Source organism: Mya arenaria, chromosome 2 (genome assembly GCF_026914265.1).
Source record: "Mya arenaria isolate MELC-2E11 chromosome 2, ASM2691426v1".
NCBI lineage: Eukaryota > Metazoa > Mollusca > Bivalvia > Myida > Myidae > Mya > Mya arenaria.
The window spans coordinates 65,675,636-65,701,622 of NC_069123.1; the positions used below are offsets into that span (position 1 = coordinate 65,675,636).

The window sequence follows — 25,987 nt, forward strand, 5'->3', positions numbered from 1 at the left end:
TCCACTAATGCATATACTAATTTCACTTTCATTTTCGCTTTCACTTTCTATATTTACTAAAGTAGTTCGCCTCGTGCACAGCTGGTGGCGGTATTTTCCTCGTGAACAGCGCACTCATATTTTGTCAATGGAGACGTAAACATCGTTTGATAAATTTGGAAACTTTATTGTTTTATTTCTTTATAAAAGTGTATTTGGATAATTCCAGGTATGATTTATTACTTTAATATACATGTTGGCATTGTGTGAATTTGTCTTTTGTGTAATTTGATGTATTTGCACTCATATTTTGTCGATGGAGATGTAAACATCGTTTGATAAATTTGGAAACTTTATTGTTTTATTTCGTTATAATTGGATTATTCCAGTCGCCCTGAGAGACGAACCATTTTCATTCGCGACAGGGAGGTATGTTTATATTTTTGCATTTACAAGGTAAATATTTGCATTGATATACTAAAATTGATCTTAAACAATTGCGTCGTAACCGTTCTACTACCTGGCATAGTTTTTATGCATAATATACCACTTTAGTACCGTTGACATCAGCTTTACCCGTTCGTAAGTGGTACCGCTTTATACTTCACAGAGGCTGCAACACAGATTTTATATTATTACTACAATATCATTATCCTGAAAAGAGAATGAGAAAAAGTATATGAAACAATTTAAATACAGTTTCAAGTTCGTACACATTTCCTTGAAAAGGAGTTAATTCGTGCGATACAAAAGTAGTCCTGCTTAACTTGTAAGCACTGAATAATCGATATAGGAACTGGTCGTGGCATTGATTTCAGGTCGTTAGAAGACTTAGCGTTCATAGAAACACAATTGCTAAACCTAAAAACAAGTAATAATAATAATAATAATAATAATAATAATAATAATGATAATAATAATAGTTATAATAATAATTATAAGAAGAAGAAGATGAAGAAAAAGACGAAAATGATGATGATGATGATGATGATGATGATGATGATGATGATGAAAATGATGATGATGATGCTGATGATGATGATGATGATGATGATGATGATGATGATGATGATGATGATGATGATGATGATGAAGATGATGAAGATGATGAAGATGAAGAAGAAGAAGAAGAAGAAGAAGAAGAAGAAGAAGAAGAGGAGGAGGAGGAGGAGTAGAAGGAGGAAGAAGAAGAAGAATATAAAAAGAACAGCTCAAGCTGGTTTCGATTTTTGTAGGTCACTAAATAATGAAGACCTTCCTAAAAGCCTTTAATCAGATACGAACGTATTAAGACCATGTCGATCTGATAATGTATCCGTGAATTGGGTCAACACTATTGTCAAATATAGTTGAATGGTGTCACCATGCGGAAAGCATTAGCTACCAAACTAGTCCTTTTTCTTGCAAATACTGCTTTAGGTAAGTAAGTTTTGCATTCCGTTCCACGATTACATCGTTCCGTTTCAATTTAATCGTTAAGTTCATCTTTTGACAGTTGGCACAATCTGATAAGTGTCCAACAAATTTGTATTTATTTTAAGAAGACAGTTGATAACATTTATGACGGGTTTTAAAATTTTGGAGATGAGCTAAAGTTGATATCTATGTATGCTTGTTAATGAATGTTTCATGGCTCCTTATGAAATGCACCAAACTTGACTGGCATTATCAAATCTGTATTTAACCTGAATGTGGCGCGAGTCTCAGCCATATAAAATTCAACTCCTTTTTGCATAAAGATGTAGTGTATGTCGAGCTAGGCACGTGGGCAGTACATGTAAGAAACAAGGGGAGCGGGTCGTTAACACTTAAAAGTCCTCCAAAACAACTTTGCCTTTTTGGCCTACCTTATTGTTCAGTTCTTGCGTATTCGCCCTCGATTTTAGCTATGAACGCCGGATAGACACGATACAACTCATAACAAAAATATGAACGTCTATCCTTTTGGAGTCTACAAACGTAAAGTGATATGATATATTCAAAAAAAAGACATTTTGATTACGAGAAGACGCTGGTGTACATTTGTAAGATGTGCCGGTAATCGAGACCACGTCTTCCTGGAATACAAGTGTACACGTATGCGTGTTTTTCTGTACCAATCTCAATATGCGTGTATTTTATCCAAGTGTCGGCTCTGGACTGCTTCATCTGCCAGAACACTCCGTACCCACGGGACTGTGCCAGGATTGCAACATGTGGGCCTCATGAGGTAAATAAATTCACGTTTCTGTTTAGTTTTTTATTAACTTGACTTGTCGGCATAAATCTACAATAGTTCCAATGACTATATGACTAACTTGAGAGTCGGTAGTCAAATTTTTGTAATTTGCTTTCTAAAGTATTTAATTTAAATCCGTCCGGCAGTCCCTTTGGCTGTTGAATGTGCGTTAACAGTAACAGTAGACCATGTCGAATTCATCGTGTGCTGAAATGCGTGTTAAAACGGATTTTATTGAATTTCGAAAAGGTGAGGTTAACCAGGAAAAATGTGTAAAGATAGTTTGTAATTGTACGTTGAAATAAATCAGGCCATGACTTACCGAACGATTAAAGACATGACATAACAAGTTAATGGATTGAAATAGGTGTCCATGTATAGCTAACGTCTTTGTCGTGTTTTGCGTCATCGAACAGACTCTATGAATTCGTTCTTGTTTTTTTTTAAACGAAAAAATCACTACACTCGGTTATCTTTCTTTGAATTTTGTCGCATTGAGCATGTGTAAGGCCAAGTTGGGCCGCAATATACGGAAAAATCCGCGACACTATCGACCTCAGGCATCTGGGTCGGTCAAGGCTTTGAAAACGGACATGTTTACACTTTCACGTAATTATAACGTTCATTTTAATAGCGACATGAAGCGTGGGTATTTTTCCGTGGTATGCATGAGATATTTAGGGTATTGTTTTAACATGTTCATATCTGACAGTGATTCATAGATGTGCAGAACTTCCTGGAAACCATCAATAATTTTGTTTGATATTAAATAAACTTTATGATAAAATATATATTTTGGAAATTTCCCGTCCTAGATACCATTATGATAAGACAATGCTATGCGACACTACTTAGTGTGTAAAACAAATTGTATTTCGCTTCTTGATGAGTAAACTACAGTAACCATAACATTATTATTTCTGCTATTGTGTTTAAGTCTTGTGCCGTAGATGACTGGTTAACACCTATGATTATAGTTTGTATTTTAGTAGTGTTCCGTAGACCGATGGATAACACCTTACATTACACTTTTTTAGTACTGTTCCGTAGACCGATGGATAACACCTTACATTACACTTTTTTAGTACTGTTCCGTAGACCGATGGATAACACCTTACATTACACTTTTTTAGTACTGTTCCGTAGACCGATGGATAACACCTTACATTACACTTTTTTAGTACTGTTCCGTAGACCGATGGATAACACCTTACATTACACTTTTTTAGTACTGTTCCGTAGACCGATGGATAACACCTTACATTACACTTTTTTAGTACTGTTCCGTAGACCGATGGATAACACCTTACATTACACTTTTTTAGTACTGTTCCGTAGACCAATGGATCACGCCTTACATTACACTTTTTTAGTACTGTTCCGTAGACCGATGGATAACACCTTACATTACACTTTTTTAGTACTGTTCCGTAGACCAATGGATCACGCCTAGTGGGAACATCATGTTCAATACAGGATGTGTCTCCTCAGCAGTAAGTACATGTACAGCAGTCGTGCACCTGTGTTTAATTCACTGATGCACTGCTCAATATTGACAGACTGCCTTTGGTCATTACAAGAACACGGCTTCAATTGTTATTTTTTCATAAACTAGAGCTTTAGAGGTTGCAAATCACTAGCCGTGTGTCTTGCTACCCGGAGGTTGCAAATCACTAGCCGTGTGTCTTGCTACCCGGAGGTTGCAAATCACTAGCCGTGTGTCTTGCTACCCGGAGGTTGCAAATCACTAGCCGTGTGTCTTGCTACCCGGAGGTTGCAGTAATCCTCTAAATGTATTTGAGCTACACTTTATTTCGAAATAGATTCAATAGTATCTTTATTAAGATGGCCACTAATCTGTAAAACCGTGTACAACGCAAGCTACAGGGATTTACTAGCGAAATATAACACAACCATCCTTTTCCGAGGGCGCAAGGTTTACACCTAACAAAAACCCCATACATCATCACAAAGACAATTAACATAAAACATTAAAATATTATTTTGTTATACATGTATGCATAATTAGTGTATAGAAAATACAAAGATCTATTCTTTGTGCCGGAAAAGATCTGATTGCATTAATTATTGAAACAGATTTGTGACAACATCCCTACTGAACCAAATGATGCCAGCATTGACATACCTCATGTTAGAAGCATGGATATCCTGACGTGTCGGGAATGTTGTAAAGAGTCGTACTGTAATAATGCCGGATGCGGATCCAAGGGTAGAGACATTCAATGTTTATTTCTTTGAACCGATTATTTCATGCTTTTGTCATAGGTCAGTTTATGCTTATTTCTTCAAAGATATATTGTACCAAAGCTTTACAAATCAAGTGTATGAAGGTTCAAGAAGAAACCACTATCATAAGAAAACACTTACTATTGCTCTGGGCGTAACCTATTGCCGAATGTCGCAAACCAAACAGTTAACTACATGTTTTGTAAAGCAAAGTATAACAACCAACTTTAAAAGTCTGTTTATAATTCACTTTGGTTCTAGAAGGAGTTGATGAGTGCATGCTAATCGCAGGATAGAACCCGATATAGCATGAATTGACTGATATGAACATGTGCATTATTCTTTACGGAAGATGCAGCATCCACTTGAGTTGAAACGCCTGTACATGAACAGCATGACGTTTTTATTGACGGTGCAACAATAATATATCATGGCAGTCATAGCTTGTAATAAAACACAGGAGGGATTCTCAGATACATTGACATGGCATGTTGGCTTATGTTAAGGTTGTGGACTTTGGTTCCGTCTATCTTAACATGATTTATATTCTTATATGTGTGCTTAAAGTATAAGAGGATTATATCTATTTCCCGAAAGTGTTGAAATCATGACGTAAATTTGGATCTTAAACAATTTCGAAGATATCTAAATATTCTAAAAAAAAATGGGTGTTCAGTAAGAAATAAATGTCTTTACTGTTAAAACTTAAAATAATTGTACTTTAATGCGGGGTATCTGCCTGTAAGATAGTTGTTGTTAATGGTGTTAAATATGCTGGCCTATATTTTACAAATATATTATGCATGTAAAACATGGCTGAGCTCACTTTTAAGGCTAGACAGGACATTTATCATATTATGGGGCTATTTGAATCGTATTCCATAAAAGACTATGTTGTTCCTGTTCCTGTTGTTGTTGTTGTTGCTGTTGCAGTTGCTGCTGTTGTTGTTGTTGTTGTTGTTGTTGTTGTTGTTGTTGTTGTTGTTACAGTTTTGTAAATGTTATTTCAAACTTTTACATGCCACTTTATGGCTGTGAGATATGGGGATCAAAAGATTTTTATCGCGAACTAAAATGTGCAAATTTATGCGTGTAAACGATTTTCAATTGTTAAATGTTAAGATATTATTTTAATAATTCAGTCCAATGAGATTTTCGAGATTTCCATACAGATTTATCCTTATGTTCGAGAATTGCAAAGTATTGGATTCGTATTTAGAATCTGGCAAATATAAGAAATATCAAAATATGCTATAGTGTGATCATTTATTTTTGACAGAATTGGTCACAAGAATTAGGTAACTATTTTTACAAACTGAGTTTGGACATGTACGGAAATAACAAACTGTTGATAGGCTCCAGCTAGTTGTATATTAATATCTCTAAAGAATACAAACTTAATAGACTACACAGAAATTAAGATAAACAATACATGTCAAAATATGTGTTTTGATTAATGTTAAGAAATAAAATGATATTCTGGCGAAATTTCGATCGCTATTGCTCTCTCTGGTGATAACTAGAAACTAGAATATATTCCATAGCATTGTACTATTTTGTAATTCTAGCGCGTTCAAGGTTTCGAATCCTAAAGAACATTTTGTTTGTTGTGGATAAATGCAATTGCTTCGAGGCAGTTTCTTTACTTCACCATGACAACAGTTACTGCCCTTTCTTAATCATTGTGAGTTTGACCTGATGTTTATGTATTGCATAGACCGAAGTACCGTCTTTTGGAACTAGGAATTCCTAGACTTAGTCCTTTCGCTGATAAAATCATGGAAACTTTTCTTTTGGTCAGAATTTTGTTTGCTTTAAAGCCATAATAACTGCGGCGCATTTTTTCAATCTTCATTATTTTTTTATCTGATCTTTTGAACACTTTCGATGAGAAAAATACAATGAATATGTAAACATAAAGCAAATATCCTTGAATGACTTTGCCATTAATCTATAGAACATAACTAATTAAAATACCGCTGCATTGTAAATTGACTTTCTAGTGTTATCGAGTATTCACTGTTGCTTGAAGTTTGTTCAGTATTGTGTGAACTATTATAGATATAAATTGATTTTTTTAAATGGGAGATTTTGGTTTGTCCATACTCCACAATTTTAAATGTTGGTGTCCAGTATATACATCAATGTCAATTTAATTTGACTTTATTTTATTGATTTATGATCTTGGTAATCATTGTATATATGTCTGAACATATTCTGTATTTGTATTTGCGGGATACATTATAGCACAATCAATCTTAAATGTAGAATTTTGAGATATATAGAAAAAGTACAACGGATCGGCTTATTAGTAAATATTTGGATTTTGGCAATTTATTATTTGCGGCTATTTAACAAATCCTTTTCTGCAGCATGTCAATACATATAAGTATGAATTCTTGTCCTTGTATTGCATTGAATGCTTACCGTTGTAGCGATTCCGAGGGACAAGCGTGGACCATACTGCTTCAACTGCCTGGAAATGAACAATCCAGACAGCTGTGAAGTAGCCTCCATATGCGCTAAAGATGATGTAAATACATTTGATTAAAGTCTCAAAAATAACAAACAAAACCTAATAAACCAGTCAAAACTTCAGCAACAAGCCCAGCAATAAAATAATCAAATATAAAACCCGTTTAGAGGCACAAAGCAAAATCCCTGACGAGGCTGAATTAGAGACTAACACGTTCAAACACCTTCTACACACGTACACATACCACATACACACGTACAATCACCTCATACACACGTACAATCACCACATACACACGTAAAAACACCTCATACACACGTACAATCACCACATACGCACGTAAAAACACCTCATACACACGTACAATCACCACATACACACATACATTCACCACATACACACGTACAATCACCACATACACACGTACAAACACCTCATACACACGTACAATCACCTCATACACACATACATTCACCACATACACACGTACAATCACCACATACACACGTACAAACACCTCATACACACGTACAATCACCACATACGCACGTAAAAACACCTCATACACACGTACAATCACCTCATACACACATACATTCACCACATACACACGTACAATCACCACATACACACGTACAAACACCTCATACACACGTACAATCACCACATACACACGTACACATACCACATACACACGTACAATCACCACATACCCACGTACATTCACCACATACACACGTACAATCACCACATACACACGTACAATCACCTCATACACACGTACAATAACAACATACACACATACAATCACCACATACACACGTACATTCACCACATACACACGTACACATACCACATACACACGTACAATAACAACATACACACATACAATCACCTCATACACACGTACAATCACCACATACACACGTACACATACCACATACACACGTACAATCACCACATACCCACGTAAATTCACCACATACACACGTACAATCACCACATACACACGTACATTCACCACATACACACGTACAATCACCACATACGCACGTAAAAACACCTCATACACACGTACAATCACCTCATACACACATACATTCACCACATACACACGTACAATCACCACATACATACGTACAAACACCTCATACACACGTACAATCACCACATACACACCTACACATACCACATACACACGTACAGTCACCACATACCCACGTACATTCACCACATACACACGTACAATCACCACATACACACGTACAATCACCTCATACACACGTACAATAACAACATACACACATACAATCACCACATACACACGTACAATAATCACATACACAGGTACACACCACATACACACGTACAATCACCACATACACACGTACAATCACCACATACCCACGTACATTCACCACATACACACGTACAATCACCACATACACACGTACATTCACCACATACACACGTACAATCACCACATACGCACGTAAAAACACCTCATACACACGTACAATCACCTCATACACACATACATTCACCACATACACACGTACAATCACCACATACACACGTACAAACACCTCATACACACGTACAATCACCACATACACACCTACACATACCACATACACACGTACAATCACCACATACCCACGTACATTCACCACATACACACGTACAATCACCACATACACACGTACAATCACCTCATACACACGTACAATAACAACATACACACATACAATCACCACATACACACGTACAATAATCACATACACAGGTACACACCACATACACACGTACAATCACCACATACACACATACAATCACCACATACACACGTACAAACAGCACATACACACGTACAATCACCACATACACACGTACAATCACCACATACACACGTACAATCACCACATACACACGTACAATAACCACATACACACGTACAATCACCACATACACACGTACAATCACCACATACACACGTACAAACACCTCATACACACGTACAATCACCACATACACACGTACACATACCACATACACACGTACAATCACCACATACACACGTACAATCACCACATACACACGTACAATCACCACATACACACCTACAATCACCACATATACACGTACAATAACAACATACACACGTACACTCACCACATACAAACGTACAATAATCACATACACAGGTACAATCACCACATACACACGTACAATAACCACATACACACGTACACACACCACATACACACGTACAATCACCACATACACACGTACAATCACCACATACACACGTACAAACAGCACATACACACGTACAATCACCACATACACAAGTACAATCACCACATACACACGTACAATCACCACATACACACGTACAATCACTACATACACACGTACAATCACCACATACACACGTACAATCACCACATACACACGTACAATCACCACAAACACGTACAATCACCACATACACACGTACAATTACCACATACACAGGTACAATCACCACATACACACGTACAATCACCACATACACAGGTACAATCACCACATACACACATACAATCACCACATACACAGGTACAATCACCACATACACAGGTACAATCACCACATACACACGTACAATCACCACATACACACGTACAATCACCTCATACACAGGTACAATCACCACATACACACGTACAATCACCTCATACACAGGTACAATCACCACATACACACGTACATTCACCTCATACACACGTACAATCACCACATACACAGGAACAATCACCACATACACACGTACAATCACCGCATACACACGTACAATCACCACATACACAGGTACAATCACCACATACACACGTACAATGACCACATACACAGGTACAATCACCACATACACACGTACAATCACCACATACACAGGTACAATCACCACATACACACGTACAATCACCACATTCACACGTACAATCACCACATACACAGGTACAATCACCACATTCACACGTACAATCACCACATACACAGGTAAAATCACCACATACACACGTACAATCACCACATACACAGGTGCAATCACCACATACACAGGTACAATCACCACATACACACGTACAATCACCACATACACACGTACAATCACCTCATACACACGTACAATCACCTCATACACAGGTACAATCACCACATACACACGTACAAACACCTCATACACACGTACAATCACCACATTCACACGTACAATCACTACATACACACGTACAATCACCACATACACACGTGCAATCACCACATACACACGTACAATCACCACATACACAGGTGCAATCACCGCATACACACGTACAATCACCTCATACACACGTGCAATCACCACATACACAGGTACAATCACCACATACACACGTACAATCACCACATACACACGTACAATCACCTCATACACACGTACAATCATCACATACACACGTACAATCACCTCATACACAGGTACAATCACCACATACACACGTACAAACACCACATACACACGTACAATCACCACATTCACACGTACACACACCACATACACACGTACAATCACCACATACACACGTGCAATCACCACATACACACGTGCAATCACCGCATACACACGTACAATCACCTCATGCACACGTACAATCACCACATACACACGTACAATCACCACATACACACGTACAATCACCACATACACACGTACAATCACCACATACACACGTACAATCACCACATACACACGTACACACATCACATACACACGCCCACACACCAACACACCTCACACATGTGCAAACACCACATACACACGTACACACACCATATACACACGTACTCAAAAGTACACACACCACATACACACACACACACACACACACACACACAAACACACGTACACACACCACATACACACGTACTCACACGGACACACATCACATACACACACACACACCACATACACACGTGCTCACACGTACACACACCACATACACACGTACTCACACGTACACACATCACATACACACGTACTCACACGTACACACATAATATACACACGTACACCCACCACATACACACGTGATCACACGTACATACACCACACACACACACACACACACGCACGCACACCACATACACAAACAACACACATACACACACACACGCACACACACACACACACACACACACACACACACACACACACAGACAGACAAGCACTATAGACAGACCATGCACATCTCAACGTAACTTTACCGTGCTTATATACGCAATTTAAAACTAGTTGTGCTTTATAAGTTCATATCCATTTTTAAACCGTTATGTGTCATAGCATTACTTACAAAATCTTATTACAAAATCTCATATCTTATTTTAGAACGGGCATTTATGCAACCAAATACTGATACGATATATACAAATCGATTGCAGGTGTGCATGATGTACAAACCTCTGGAGTACGAGAACCACCCTGATCCCGTATACAGGGCAGTTTGCCAGACTCGTGCTGTGAGAATTGCATTACATGAATACATGTATATATGTATATTCAATGGTGTATGTACAGTAACATTCAAATCGTCAAGAATTAGCACATTTTGTCATGACGTTTAATGTTGTGAGTAACTGCTCATCCAATGCTTTTTCCTGTTATAAATTGCAATTAGGGCTGTATTATTACTGAAATCACTTCAGTTAGTTGTGATTATTCCACCTATTTATTAAAAGCCAATAAAACGATTGTAAGTCCTTACATTATTGCTATAAATAAAATTATTGTTTTATGAAATAAGGCCTGTTCAACCCTTGAGAATACCATGATGAACACGTCGTGTCCGGCCTTATGTTGTGAAGGCGACTACTGCAATACGCGATGTGGGGACGTTAAGAATGTAACCCAGCCAATCGCTACCCAGTCGCCAACAACCATCGCTACAACCCAACACTCATCGCCTTATAGTGGGGAATACCAGAACGCTACGCGCGCAAACACAACTCAGTCGGAGACTACAACGCATCAACCATTGACACACGGCGCCTCAATGACAAAGTCGACAATTCAACCTTCGTGTGAGGCTCCAAAGCATAAGTTGTTTTTTATCTCTCTAATTCTAGGATTCGCAAGTTTGCCGTGATTTTCAAAGCACCAAAAGCTATAGCTCATAAAGGGCGAAATATGGACTTTTGGTGTTCACGCAGTGAAACATTCTGCGATCTTAAACTAAAACGAAAAGGTTTTTATAATATGCTTAAAAAGAATATGAAATGACAGGGTATTGTTGTATCTTCGTGTGTTTTTCAGAAAGCGCACCAGATTGTTTCCGAATGTTATGTCATTTCGTAAATGACTTCATTATTTGTGTTGATTTTGAATTGAGAGCGAGGTTAAAACTTCAAAAAAAGTGAAAATTTAAAAAAAATGTTATTTCACTGTTTGAAATAGTGCAATTTCATTTGTAGTTCACTGATAAACAATGCAAGGCTTTTACTAGACTAATTTCCACCTCCAGTCTGTCCTGAGGACTACATATACGATAAAACATCGTCGCTGTGCATCCAACTCAGGGAAGAGGCAAGGAAATCATTCGAAGATGCAAGACATGTCTGCCAACGCGATGAAGGAGACCTCGTTGCTGTGGATACTCATGAAAAGTTTGTCTTCATTGAGAACACCATTATCCATACATCTTTGAGTAAGCATACCGTGTTATCTTATAAGAGGATTAACATTGGCATCAGTAAACATGTGTGATAATATCATACTAATATTCCAACAATACTTATTAATACTTAATAAGTTACTTATTACTCTTATGTCAGAGGTTTCATTTCCTTCTAAAGTCTTTTGCAATCAAACCATTCCGAAAGATGAAACGAAATTAACGTTTTATGTATACCCTCTTTTTTAACATGTATACTAGTAGTTGAACGTTATCATTTTTGATATATATGTAATATGCTTTCACTGATGGATTCCCGTTACACAACTTCGCATGTGTTTATGTTGCATGCTATGTATGTTTTGGACCACCATTATTACGAATTAAACATTTGTCTTGACCTGACAAATCATGTCGAAAACATTTAGGAAAATTAAACAAACAAAAATGTATATACTGGAATTGTTTTGTTCTTATTCATATTGATAAAAAATGTTTTGTATCGATTTCAGTTGCACAGTATGGCCAGCATGTACTCATTGGTAACCACGCCGTAGACTCGTACTGGATAGGAGGGGCAAGAACATACTGGCAAAATGGTACCGAATTTACCTGGGCAGACGGTAGACCACTCAGTCTTACTTTCCCTGGCTGGGGTAACCAACAACCAAACAACCAGTTGAACTCACATTGCGTGCTCCTCGCGGGTGATGATTATTACAGATGGCATAATGATGAATGCAATAAGACGTACTTTTATATTTGTGAAATACAGGACCCCCTCCATCCAATGCCTACGACCGGCATTACATCACCCTCGACGAGTCATACAACTCCGCAATTAACAACAACTGTAATTTCCTCCACTGCAGCCACTACGACAACGTCTACAACTAAGGGTGATTACAATTCACATTTCTCATATTTTCTTTAGTTCACCTAAACACACAACGAAATGCCTTCCCCCAGTTGCTTATACGTGGAATCACGGTGTAGGTTGAGATTAGTCACGATTGCCTAGTTTATCACAGTTTATATTATCTTTTACTGGACTAAAATCAATTGATCTTATTTTCCGGTACATTACATATATTACATATATTTCAGTTTTAAATGAATTTCCAAAAACAAAAAAAAGTATAAAAATAACCAAAAAGTAAGAACAATTGATGTCGATCCATAAACGGCTCGTCTTAAAGCACACATCATTTCTTCTGCGTGGTGGTGTGGGGGGTGATAGGCGTCGTGTATGTCAATTATGTTATATCACGTCCATTCCCAGCACGTTAGGAAACATTATGATATTATTATATAACTCCAAACATATTGCACCTAGATACGTGATACTTAACAGACACATTGTTTTTTTGTGTTTTTACTGTGAAAGCGTGCATCTGCAATTTGTATGACATTTCATTCCGTTCAACAAGAGTTATAGCCCTTGACTGCATGTACCTCATAAGATTTGCACATACACTCAGTACACTTGACTTAGTAATAAATGGTCTGAAAAGACTTGTATCGTCCTTCTAATTTATTGAATCTACACTCACGAAACTTCACAGAAATGTTTGTCGGCATTACAATTATGTGCACATGCGATTAGTGTGACATTTTACTCGGTCGTGCAAGAGTTATGGTCCTTAAATTAGTAAGCAATTGTCTGGAAACTGTTACGTGTAAATCCAACAGTGCAACACCTTCACAGCATCAGAAATTGTGAACTTGCAATGTGTGTGACATTGTATTGGTATTACGAAAGTTATGATCTTTGACTTAGTAAACCGTATTGCGTGAGAATGTTGATGAGTGTTAGAACGAGTGTTATAGAACAGAACAGAACAGAATTTTATTACACGTAAACTATACAGTTTTTTGTGTTTCATATACATATTTAATAAATTACAATTATAATTATACAATGTAGTGTGAAATATTAAATCAATATTATAATTAATTTATTTTTAAGGATGAACTGGAATAGAAAACACGAATCAATCAAACTATAATATTATAATACAATACAATAACCAATAGTTTGCTTTTTATATACTAGTATATGTTGGAACAAATGATATCAATTGATCAATTTCTAACAATAAAACAGACTCACACAGTATATATCAACATAAATAGTAACCCATGGTTACAAATGTTAACAAAGCATACTACTGCTTGAGATAAAAATGTGTATTAAGGCTTATAATTATTGATTCATTAATAAAGTAGAACGCACCTTAAATGCTTCCGATATATATTTGCTTAACATAAATGTTTCAGATGTATTTTGTGTATTAAGAAGTTGCACAAGTTTAAACATACTAGGTCTTTTTTCTATAATAACCTTTAATATAAGTTTGTCTTAATTGGACATAAGGTGTACTCTTAAATATAAAATGAAATTCGTCTTCTACTTCGTTCGAGTCACATACTTGACAAAGACGTAAGTGGCGTTCTAATCTATCATATCTGCCAGTATGAACTCTTAAATTATGCGAACATATACGTTTTTTGTGATAGCAATTCTAAGATTTCTTGACACAATATTGTTGAAATAGGATTCAAACTCGAATGCAGTTTTAAGTACTCTATAAACAATTAAGACACCATTTTCATTAACACTTCCATGCCATTGTAGTAAATATTCGTCTATTAGACGCTGTTTAAAAATACAAATACCTGGTTTTCGTTTAGCTGTGTATCATTACACCATACATAATAAAAGCCATATCTGGTGAGAAGGTTCTTAACCTTATTGAACCAATTATCTTGATTGTTATCAATATCTGACATTGAGTCTTCTATGACAGATTGAGTAATTATATTGTTACTTTTCTTAAGTTTGAACCAGTATTTTACAATACGTACATATCTATTTATAAACAATAGGTATCTATCCAATTCACCATAAACAGCAACACTTGAAGACGATTGTCTGACGCCTAGTACGGCTTTGCAAAATTTTAAATGTATCTTCTCTAGCTGTGTAGACTTCGTAAATCCCCAAATTTCACACCCGTATGTAATTATAGATGAAACAAAGGCATCAAATAATTGCAACGCTACCCTAGGTTTACATTCATAATTTTTAAGATTTGACAACAATGTGTTTACTGCTTTTAAACCTTTACCATATAATGTTTGGGTATTAAGGCTAAAATTGCCAGTATAATTTAATGTTACTCCTAGATAGTTAAAATCATTTACAATGTCATTTACAATTTTAGTTTTAGCAATATTGACTTCTAAGGTATTACAATCACTGTATAAACGGTCTAACGAAATTTGTAAGTCTTCCGGGGTTTCACCAAGAACAACCATATCATCAGCAAATAACAATAAAATCAAAGAAATATCACGTAAAGCTAAACCACAACCGTTTTTGTTTTTTTTGTAAATACAATTCTAAGTCTTCCATAAATAATGAAAACATAATCGGGGAAAGTATCTCTCATTGCCTTAAGCCTACTGCAATATTAAAAAAGTCTGAATAGCTATTACAATGTTTTACACAGGACTTTACTACTGATACATATTGCGTATAATACGTAATATTTTACCATCTAAATTGGATTTATACAACTTTAACCATAGCGCACTGAGATATATGGAATCAAAACAACGTTTCATTCATATCAATGAAACAGCAATACAACCGTTTATTTAAGTTAACGTATTTTTGCACAATTGACTGAAGAATAAACACTGCATCGACTGTAGACCTGCCTCTTCTAAAACCAAACTGTGCATCAGAAATTACATTATTTATTAAAAATTTCTGTAATATATCCTCCCAATATGTCACATGCTTCTGTAAAATATCCATTTAGCAATTTATCTTCTCCAGGTGATTTATTCTTCTTAAGCAATTTTATAGCTTTACAAACTTCATCGTATGTTATTTGGTGATCTAGGTCTTCGAAAACAGTACTAAAATCATTGAAATCATGGTTGGTATTAAAACTCTCAGCCTCCTCATTTATATCATGGGTTATATCCGCAAACATCTGCTCGAAATGATTTTTTGAAATCTTCCAAGGGTACATTTACATTCGTATTACTTGACTTTTGTGGATGGAAATATCTTTAGGTTTATTCCGTTTCAAATTTTCAAACTCTTTACAGCGTTTAAATTTAAAAGCTCTGTGTTTCTTTGACACAGTAGTTTTATACACTCGTTTTAATCTACAAAGTTGCAATCGGTCTATATCTCTATGTGAATTATTATAAATAAGTAGAGCATTTTTGTACAACTTTTTAGTATTTCTACATTCTTGATCGAACCATTTGGCCGAATCAGTTACAATTCATTTTTCGAAACATGGAAAATTTATGATATGCTTAACAAATAAAGGGTCTGCTACCTCACGTACAATATCAGTGAACGTATTTACAATATGGTCAACATTTTGTGCATCGCTATTTTGGACTAAATTGTTAAAATCATTAACTCTAGTAATCAAATTATTTCTAAAGGCATCCTTCTCCTCATCATTCCATTTCAAAACTTCACCCAAATATGGTTCTTCTTTCAATACATGTGTGTTACAAACAATATCAAAAGACAATGGGGCATGGTCACTGAAATCATTAAAATGACAAGCAGTGAAGTTTTGAACAAAAGTTATTTTCATTGACTATCAAATAGTCAATAACACTGTAACCTTTAGTGTTAAAACATGTATATTTACCTACGCCACAGTCCGAACCAAGGCGGCCATTTACTATCCTTAATGCAGTGGCTTTACATAAGTCCAATAATTTATTACTGTGAGAGTTACTGCCCTTGTCCATCGAGTATCTCGGTATCGGAATATCGCATACATAATTTTCATCATCAATATCCGGTACATAAGTGTCACAAATAATACTATCGCTTTTACTTGAAGTTCTGGCATTAAAATCTCCAGCAATCATAACAGTGCCTAATGAATTATAATAATTTATATCATCATCGAGGCATTCGAAGAGATCAGATCAACGTCAATCAAATTAGCGATAGGCGATGAGTCAGCCCACATATACACTGCTGCAAGATATATATCGTTATCATTATTAAAGAAATGTTTATCCATTTTTAGCCATATAATAGTATCATGTGTATTTTTAACTATAGATATGCCTTCCTTAATGTTATTTCGTACATAAATGACAATGCCACCACTATTTCGTTTGGCGTGCCTATGCCTATATTTCCTATAAAAGTTAAAACAATGGAATCCTGAAAGATCAATTTTACTGGATTTACATGTCCATGATTCAGTTAAAATAACAACATCATGTTGCACAAGTAAAGAAATAAAGTTTTGGTCCTCGCGCTTAGAAGCGCTTAACCCATTGCAGTTCCAAACAACATATTTAAGCCCATCCGGCCCGTCCTACGTTTCATTAACCGGCCTACCGTCCACATACAAAGTGTTGTATGACACCCAGGCTCTCCGCCCGGCCTGCTTCTCCTCTTTCACTCTCCTGGACAGTCTCCTCCTCTTCGCCGCAACTTCCGGTGGGAACTGCTCCGTCACGAAGAATGGCGTGTCCCTTAGATTCCTACTGCTACCACGGACCAGCTCCCGTTCGCTGAAGAAGGAAAATTTGCACACGATACTGCGGTGGCGCCGTTCGTTCCCATATACATTGGCTGCTCGTTCGGCTGGCTCGTTCTGTCTTTGGCCCATCCTATGAACCCTCTCGAATTTCATATTAGCAACCGTTTCCTTGGCTATTTTGAGTGGGGTTTTTTCAATGAATTCCCTCACAATTTCATCACATTTGGCTGGAGTTTCATTGACATCTTCTGGTATATTCCCAAAAATGAGATTATTCCTCATAGTCTGCGATTGCACATAATTCATGTCATCTTTTAACTTATCCTTGTCCCTGTTATAACGCTCATGCTCATGTTGTCAATTCAAAAACCCCACAAACATTCTATGTCCAGGCGGCGTTTGCGGTTAATCATCATGTTTGTGATAGCTCTAGTTCTAATAGTTGTATAGCATAATTATGATAAAATTTAAGATTTAAAATGCACTGTTTAGTTCGACAGTATTTGGTTGGTCAGGCTCGTTAATGCTGTCATACTAATTCAAAAGCATTGAGCCCATGATGGCAATCAAAATAATCAAATGACTCTATGTACGTTTGCATATTATGAGTGGTTATTTCATTCAGTATTGATAATACACACATTAAAACTTATTATCAGTAATTTTACTTATATTTGGTGCACTGTAGCAATAACGACACCACTGCAATGCGAGAAAGATGGCTACCATTCGTACCAGGTCCATGGCGAAAACGTATGCGTAAAGGTTCGTATTGAAGATATTTTGCAATCATACATATTCAATCAATTTAAACGTACCCATATTCCTGATTGTGTGTGCTAATAATGATAGTTCTATGATAGTATATGTAGTGAAATTGTCTGTTTGTCTTGTTGTTTTTTTAATATTATGGCAGTGTGTTTGTCCAATGTATGTTTGTGCAATGTGAGTTTGTCTTGTTTGTGTTATAGTATGGCAATGTGTTTGTGCAATGTGAGTTTGTCTTGTTTGTTTGTGTTATAGTATGGCAGTGTGTTTGTCCAATGTGTGTTTGTGCAATGTGAGTTTGTCTTGTTTGTTTGTGTTATAGTATGACAGTGTGTTTGTCCAATGTGTGTTTGTGCAATGTGAGTTTGTCTTGTTTGTTTGTGTTATTGTATGGCAGTGTGTTTGTCCAATGTGAGTTTGTCTTGTTTGTTTGTGTTATAGTATGGCAGTGTGTTTGTCCAATATGTGTGTTTGTCCAATGTGAGTTTGTCTAGTTTGTTTGTGTTATAGTATGGCAGTGTGTTTGTCCAATATGTGTGTTTGTCCAATATGTGTGTTTGTCCAATGTGAGTTTGTCTTGTTTGTTTGTGTTATAGTATGGCAGTGTGTTTGTGCAATGTGAGTTTGTCTTGTTTGTATTATAGTATGGCAGTTGCAATTGGGTTAACCACTAGAACCTATAAAATACAAGTGCATTGTGGTATCAGTTTACTCAATTATCCTATTGTTTGTTGTACAGATACATATCGAGCGCCTTGGTTGGGGGCAAGCCCGCTCCACGTGCCAACAGGAGGGAGGCGACCTGTTTATGGCAAATACGAACGAGAGAAATCACTTCCTGTCGAACACATTACACCGTACGTAAATAGATTACCTTCAATGTTTTAAGATTAAATAAGCGACTGTATTGTATTGTTATGAGTGACATAACATCACAAGGTCAGGCACACAAGTGTGATGATATTTAAATTGTGCCAATGGTGCCAACAAACACCTAGCTTGCACGGTCCAGTACTTGGTATAGTGAACAAAATTACAGGAACCATTTTAAATTTAAAAAAATAGTTTTTTATTTATTGTAGAAAGGTTCTACAATTATCAAATTTTATAATCTAATCAAAATATATAACAATCACAATTAACAATGGACAATACTTATTTACTACTTTTTATTCACTATTAGAGGAGTTCTTAGTTAACTGTATGAGCATTTCGTGATCGTTTGACGATGCATATAAGTATCTTCCATGGCCGAGAGGGTAAGATAGGTTCATTTCGACCCGAACGTAGGGTGTTTTGGTAAACCTCGTTTCCGCAAAACACCCTGCGCGAGGCTCGGGATGAACCTATCTTACACGAGCGGCTATGGTAGATGCTTTTCTCCCACCTCAGTTAAACAAAATTAAGTAAAAATGTATTTATTTTTTTGCTGAAACTCTTTTGTGCTTAGTGAAAATAATTGCGTATGGATATGCGATAATTCGTGGTTGTCCTGGATATGCGCGCAGTGATTTAGATTATGTTAATAGTCAATAGTCTTTAAATAATTCTAAGAGAAGTGAAGCATTATTTCTTGAAAGGTGCTTGAAATGGTGACATTTTAAACGAGAAATAATTAATTAGCGCTCTAAATATTGCCACAAGACAAGGTTTCAATGATGCTACAGACGACAGTCTTCAACAAGGGAGGTAATTACAATGTGTTGACCATTAAAAAGGAGTTCCATACGGGCATTTAATCTTCACCCGTGGGCAAGATAAGAATTTCTAGCATGGTTAAATTATTGGATCTACTTATCTGTGGTAGGAGAAATACTTAGATATAAGAAATCGTCCTATATGCGCACAAGCATAAGGACCTCGGGTAGCGGTTAATTAACTATTACACATGTGAATTTATAAAACATTAAAACGGCGAGGCGCACTCAAGATATAGTTAGTCTAAAGAACATTAAATGAAGACTGTTGCTCCCTTTATTCGTGTCATACAATGCTTATCATATTCCTTCTACACACAGATCAGCACATTCACACCGATATATGGCTTGGAGGACGTACTTTCGACCTTTCCGACTCGATGACTTGGCTCGACCAATCAAAAGTAGCGCACGTGCACGTCCACGGTGGGGGGAACCAATGTCTGTTGTACTCAAAACATCTCGGCCAGTTTGACTGGGACAGGTGTGGCGAGGTCTATCCTTTTATTTGTGAACGTATAATTGCGTAGTGAGATGCATGTATGTCCAAGTTGAAATGGTACAGTACCGGATATTGCTTAGCGAAAAACAAATATAGAAGCCAACATCTTTGTGAGTCAATGTTTTGTTTCCATGTCCAAAATCGTTTAATAATCTTATTTTTATCATAGATTTGCAACTCATGCCGCACAAATCTAAACTTGAAGAACTAGTTATTGGCAGCCAGGTAGTCAGGCTTCGGATTATACCCAAACAATTCAAAGTCCCATCTATACAGCTTCGCCAGCGAGTCCATCTGGAGTTCTGTTAGTTGCTGAAAGGCTGCCGTAACTGCACGTATACGAACAGCCCTTTTCTCCTCACTTGAGATATTGTACTTTGATCGTACAGCGTGTATAGATCTGGCAAACGTCTCTTGTGATATTGTTTCGGAAGTCAAATTACGGGGCAAAGATTCGTTTGCAGGAATGTATCCATTAATTACAAAAGCTGTCCACAAGCGCATAGCGAGCTCCGTTCTGTCTAAACATTTGTTTCGGTGGTGAAGTAATTTAAAATTGTAGTCAATTTCTTCATTAATTTCAAATTCTGTTGCGTCAACCGATTTGATTTTATCAATCCACTTTTCAAGGCCTTTGTGTTTAAGAACATATTCAAAGTCAGACATGAAGGTTTCCTGCTTTCCAATGGCGTCTGGATAGAAGAAGCAAGGATCACATATATCGCTGGCTGGCAGCCAGTGTTTGTCTTGATTCAAGAACGTAAATTGGTGTCCAACCTTTATAACATAGTCTATGAACTCTCTGAACGTTACATCATGCCCACAGCGGAGTGACTTAGCATCTGCATTTAGTCTCAGTAAAGAAATGATATGTTTTCCTTTTGTATACCAAAAGTCTGGCAGGACGAATTTATCAACGTATGCTGACCAGATTCGTGTGTAGGGATCTCGTACAGTCATTACCCGATATGAACTTTTCATAAACTCTCTGTCTGCTTCCAAATCAAATCGTTTATAAAATTGGGATGCTTCATTGTGGATTTCATATTTTGTTAAAGACATGGGGTCATTGGTATAGCGTTTTTGACCTTGAAGGAACTTAAACAAGCGGATCCACATTGTGCAACCTGCTTTTTGCACCGCGCAGTAGGACAGGTTGGCATCTCGAATACCCGACAATTCCTTCGCCGCGTTGGTCACTTTACCGAGAGAGGAACACACCTTTGTGACTCTGTTTTTCCTTTGTACCATTGTTTCGGAAGGCGACAACCTCTTGTGTGGTGGGGATTTTAGAATATTCTGAAAGTATATACATCTCATTTTGATTTATGATCGGTAACTCACGCTACAAACTGATCTCAATTTACAATCATGTTTATTCGAACACTCTTCGTGACAAATGTGCTGTAATATGCCCATTACTTTATTGTTGATTAGATAGGACCTGTAAAACAGATATGACAATGTAAGTTATGGATAATGCTTCCTGTTTCATTTCAAAGCGTAAATTACTTTTAATTGCAAAAAGGGGAATCTAGATAATTTAATGGACCAAACAGTATTCAATATGCAAGTGTTACATCCGTAACCCTGTGGAAGCGTATGTGTATGTATGAGATCTAATATAATCATTCTTCCTTATAAATGACATCCAACTATTATGGCGTTATACGCCCAACATTTCACCCCCGGTATTTTAGAAGCGTGTATATGGCAACTGAGATAAATGGTAATTTTAAATAAAAAAAACACAGTTTGTTTCCATATATGTACATTAAACATAACCCAATATATGATAGCATGTGCTTGAAAATAAACGTACTTTTACGCGATAGTATTGGGGAAAATAATTAAGAAATCTGTGTCTTTCAAAAAAATAATTAAACAAATTCAATGTTCACGATTTCGTTCTAAAAACAAAATAAAAAAAAAACAAATATGTGTTAAAAGCATCAGCTGAAAAGGATTGGGATATGTTGAATGCAAATATTCTTGTGGATGTGTCTTAAAGAAAGACTTAATAGGCTTAATAGCCGCACTTGAAAACTAAATAGTTAATCAGACGTAAACATTTAACTTTATACATCTCAATTCTTTGTAGATACATCTCCTGAGAAAATATCATAGAATAAATGGTCTTGTATATATAACATTTTCCTTGGTTTCTATTATTTCTCAATTTATACTGTAAAAACCTGTGAAAAATCGAAATACCCTTGGGGAGGGTAAATTTGCCTTTGATAGTAAATTTTCATCCGAATGTTAATCCGAGGATATCCATAAAGAGCGGCCGTAGCATTACATGTGCGATATTTTTTTTATTTTTTTTTACTCACTTTTACATAGTTTACGAAGTTTAAAAACAAAACGTAAGGAATTTGGAAAAAGTATGGCAAGTGGTGGATATTCAGTTGACGGTGAAACGATTCCTATGGGTGCATAGACCAACTCCACCCCGATTAACCGTGCTCGACACGCAACATGCGTGTGCAGCACAGTGGGCGGGGTATCCCCAAAAGGCCATTTGAACTTTCCGAATACTAATATAAACTGCCATTGGAATGCAACAAAACATGACAATTAATGAAAAGTTAAATTTACTGATCAATAACATAAGATAATTAAAATAACTGGACTCGAGGTTGTTGAACAGCGGCTTCGCGTGCTTGAATATAGAGACAGGGATAAGGGAAACATCTGTTATTCTCCGAGCTTGTTTAGAAGGTAGGCGAAAGCCCTTCAGCACAGCAACATGGGTCTGTCCGAAGATAATTTCTACGTCACGGATGCCAGGCGTCTAGGTCGCATCGTAACTCCAAAGGTGAACAACTCACGGTTTGTCAAAGGGACATTTTGATAAGCTTCTCCGACCATGAACAAGTTTCAAGGATCCTAAATACAGCTAATCGGCTAACTTGAATAAGGATCAGTATTTCACGGGACGTCAGCGCGAGAACCATAGTAGGGATAATGTTAAAATAGTGTTTCCGGCCGCCTTCAAGGTAGAGGGACACGTTGTGAGAGAATTTCTCCCCGATTGCAGGGGACGCATGCCCGCCTTCTTGCATTCAGAACTAGGTCAGAAGGGGGAAAGCGACAGTGTAAGCTTCTAACTGTACTAAAAAATAAGAATTGGTCCTCTCAATGTGTGCGGACAAACAAATCGTTTAAATTTTTCTGACTTTATTGATCTTATTATTGGTTAGGATATATTTTGCATCAAATACCAAATTCCATATAGAGACAGGACGATGGAATGATGAAGCGCTATTGTAGTCTATGTTCTAAATGGGACTTAGGTGATGCTTATCACTATCTGCTCAATTGTGACACATTTGAAGACATTATAATCAAATTCACTAAGAGATATTACCATGTTAATTCAAACGTGACAAAATTTAGTGAATTATTCCAATCAAATGATAAAAGTGTACTTACAAACCATGGCGTCTTTGCTAGTCTCATACTAAAATCCTTCGGTAATCAATAGTAAACCAGTCTAGTCATTGTATTGAATATTCGCAATAAACAAGTCTTATCTCCATTGAAGCTAAACTTCAATCCTCCCTGTGTTTCATTCATAAAACGCAATACCACACGAGGTCCTCATGAACCGTCGTTATTGTCCCAGCCTAGATTTTCAATATTAAAAGTTTATAAGATATATATCGATAATTAAATTTGATACCCCTACAAGTATACTCATAGTTTTGCGTGCTTTATGCTGATGCGAAGAATGAATTGCCAATGCATGAAAGGTTGGTGTTGTTGTTGTTGTTGCGGTTATACATTACCATCTACGCGTTGTTGTTGTTGTTGCGGTTATACACTACCATCTACGCGTTGTTGTTGTTGTTGCGGTTATACACTACCATCTACGCGTTGTTGTTTTTGTTGCGGTTATACACTACCATCTACGCGTTGTTGTTGTTGTTGCGGTTATACACTACCATCTACGCGTTGTTGTTGTTGTTGCGGTTATACACTACCATCTACGCGTTGTTGTTGTTGTTGCGGTTATACACTACCATCTACGCGTTGTTGTTGTTGTTGCGGTTATACACTACCATCTACGCGTTGTTGTTGTTGTTGCGGTTATACATTACCATCTACGCGTTGTTGTTGTTGTTGCGGTTATGCACTACCATCTACGCGTTGTTGTTGTTGTTGGGGTTATACATTACCATCTACGCGTTGTTGTTGTTGTTGCGGTTATACACTACCATCTACGCGTTGTTGTTGTTTTTTGCAATTAAAAACGTGTTGCCTTTGCGGGCTTGACTGCATCATCGCGGAAAATCGCAGCTTTAAATTCCGCGGTAAACACAATGGTGCGCGTTATAATCGCGTTCATCTGCTGCTACCGCGATGCGGCTGCAGCGATATGCAGGTTCTTTGACCGTTGGTACAAATAGAAGATTGTGCATGTAAATTGTACCGTGCTCGAAGAATAGATTTCACCCGATTGCGAGGGTAAACAATCTCATCACCAAACTTGATAATTATGTTGCTGGAATATTGAGAGATTGTTCAAGTATTTTAAGAAGTTAATAAACACATCGCAACTCCGCGTATAGTGTTGACTCGATGCGGTGGAACGCGGGAAAATTTATAGAATTATACGAATTGGGCTCATATCGGGGAAAAGAGTGAAAATTAGATTAAAGAATAACGACCATAGGTTACTTATGTTATAATGTTAGGCCAGTCAATGTAGTTCGGTAGTTAACACGTACTTGTGTAGAGTTGTGAGACTGTGACACGCTCAACGCAGATATAATCTCCTGAAGATCGTCGGAAATCTTGTAGTGTCTGCTGTCTTAAATGAAAATATAATATAATAATTTTGAATTATTGACGA

General features: G+C 36.8%; 2 protein-coding genes across 2 annotated transcripts; one reads left to right on the top strand and one right to left on the bottom strand.

Moving 5' to 3' along the window:
- Window positions 1-1,300: 1,300 nt before the first annotated feature.
- LOC128222756 (uncharacterized) lies at window positions 1,301-21,224 on the top strand. Its single transcript, XM_052931870.1, has 12 exons — window positions 1,301-1,398; window positions 2,106-2,188; window positions 3,619-3,690; window positions 4,295-4,427; window positions 6,880-6,977; window positions 11,385-11,462; window positions 11,747-12,023; window positions 12,464-12,646; window positions 13,126-13,512; window positions 18,848-18,924; window positions 19,667-19,784; window positions 20,946-21,224. The coding sequence occupies exons 1-12, from the start codon at window positions 1,344-1,346 to the stop codon at window positions 21,152-21,154; spliced, it is 1,770 nt and encodes a 589-aa protein (XP_052787830.1). The 5' UTR covers window positions 1,301-1,343; the 3' UTR covers window positions 21,155-21,224.
- LOC128222766 (carbohydrate sulfotransferase 11-like) lies at window positions 20,400-25,935 on the bottom strand. The gene is made up of 2 exons (XM_052931883.1): window positions 25,863-25,935; window positions 20,400-22,425 (listed from the first exon to the last, which is right to left on the bottom strand). Exon 2 carries the CDS (start codon window positions 22,375-22,377, stop codon window positions 21,334-21,336), a length of 1,044 nt encoding a protein of 347 aa, XP_052787843.1. The 5' UTR covers window positions 22,378-22,425; window positions 25,863-25,935; the 3' UTR covers window positions 20,400-21,333.
- Between the last annotated feature and the right edge of the window lie 52 nt (window positions 25,936-25,987).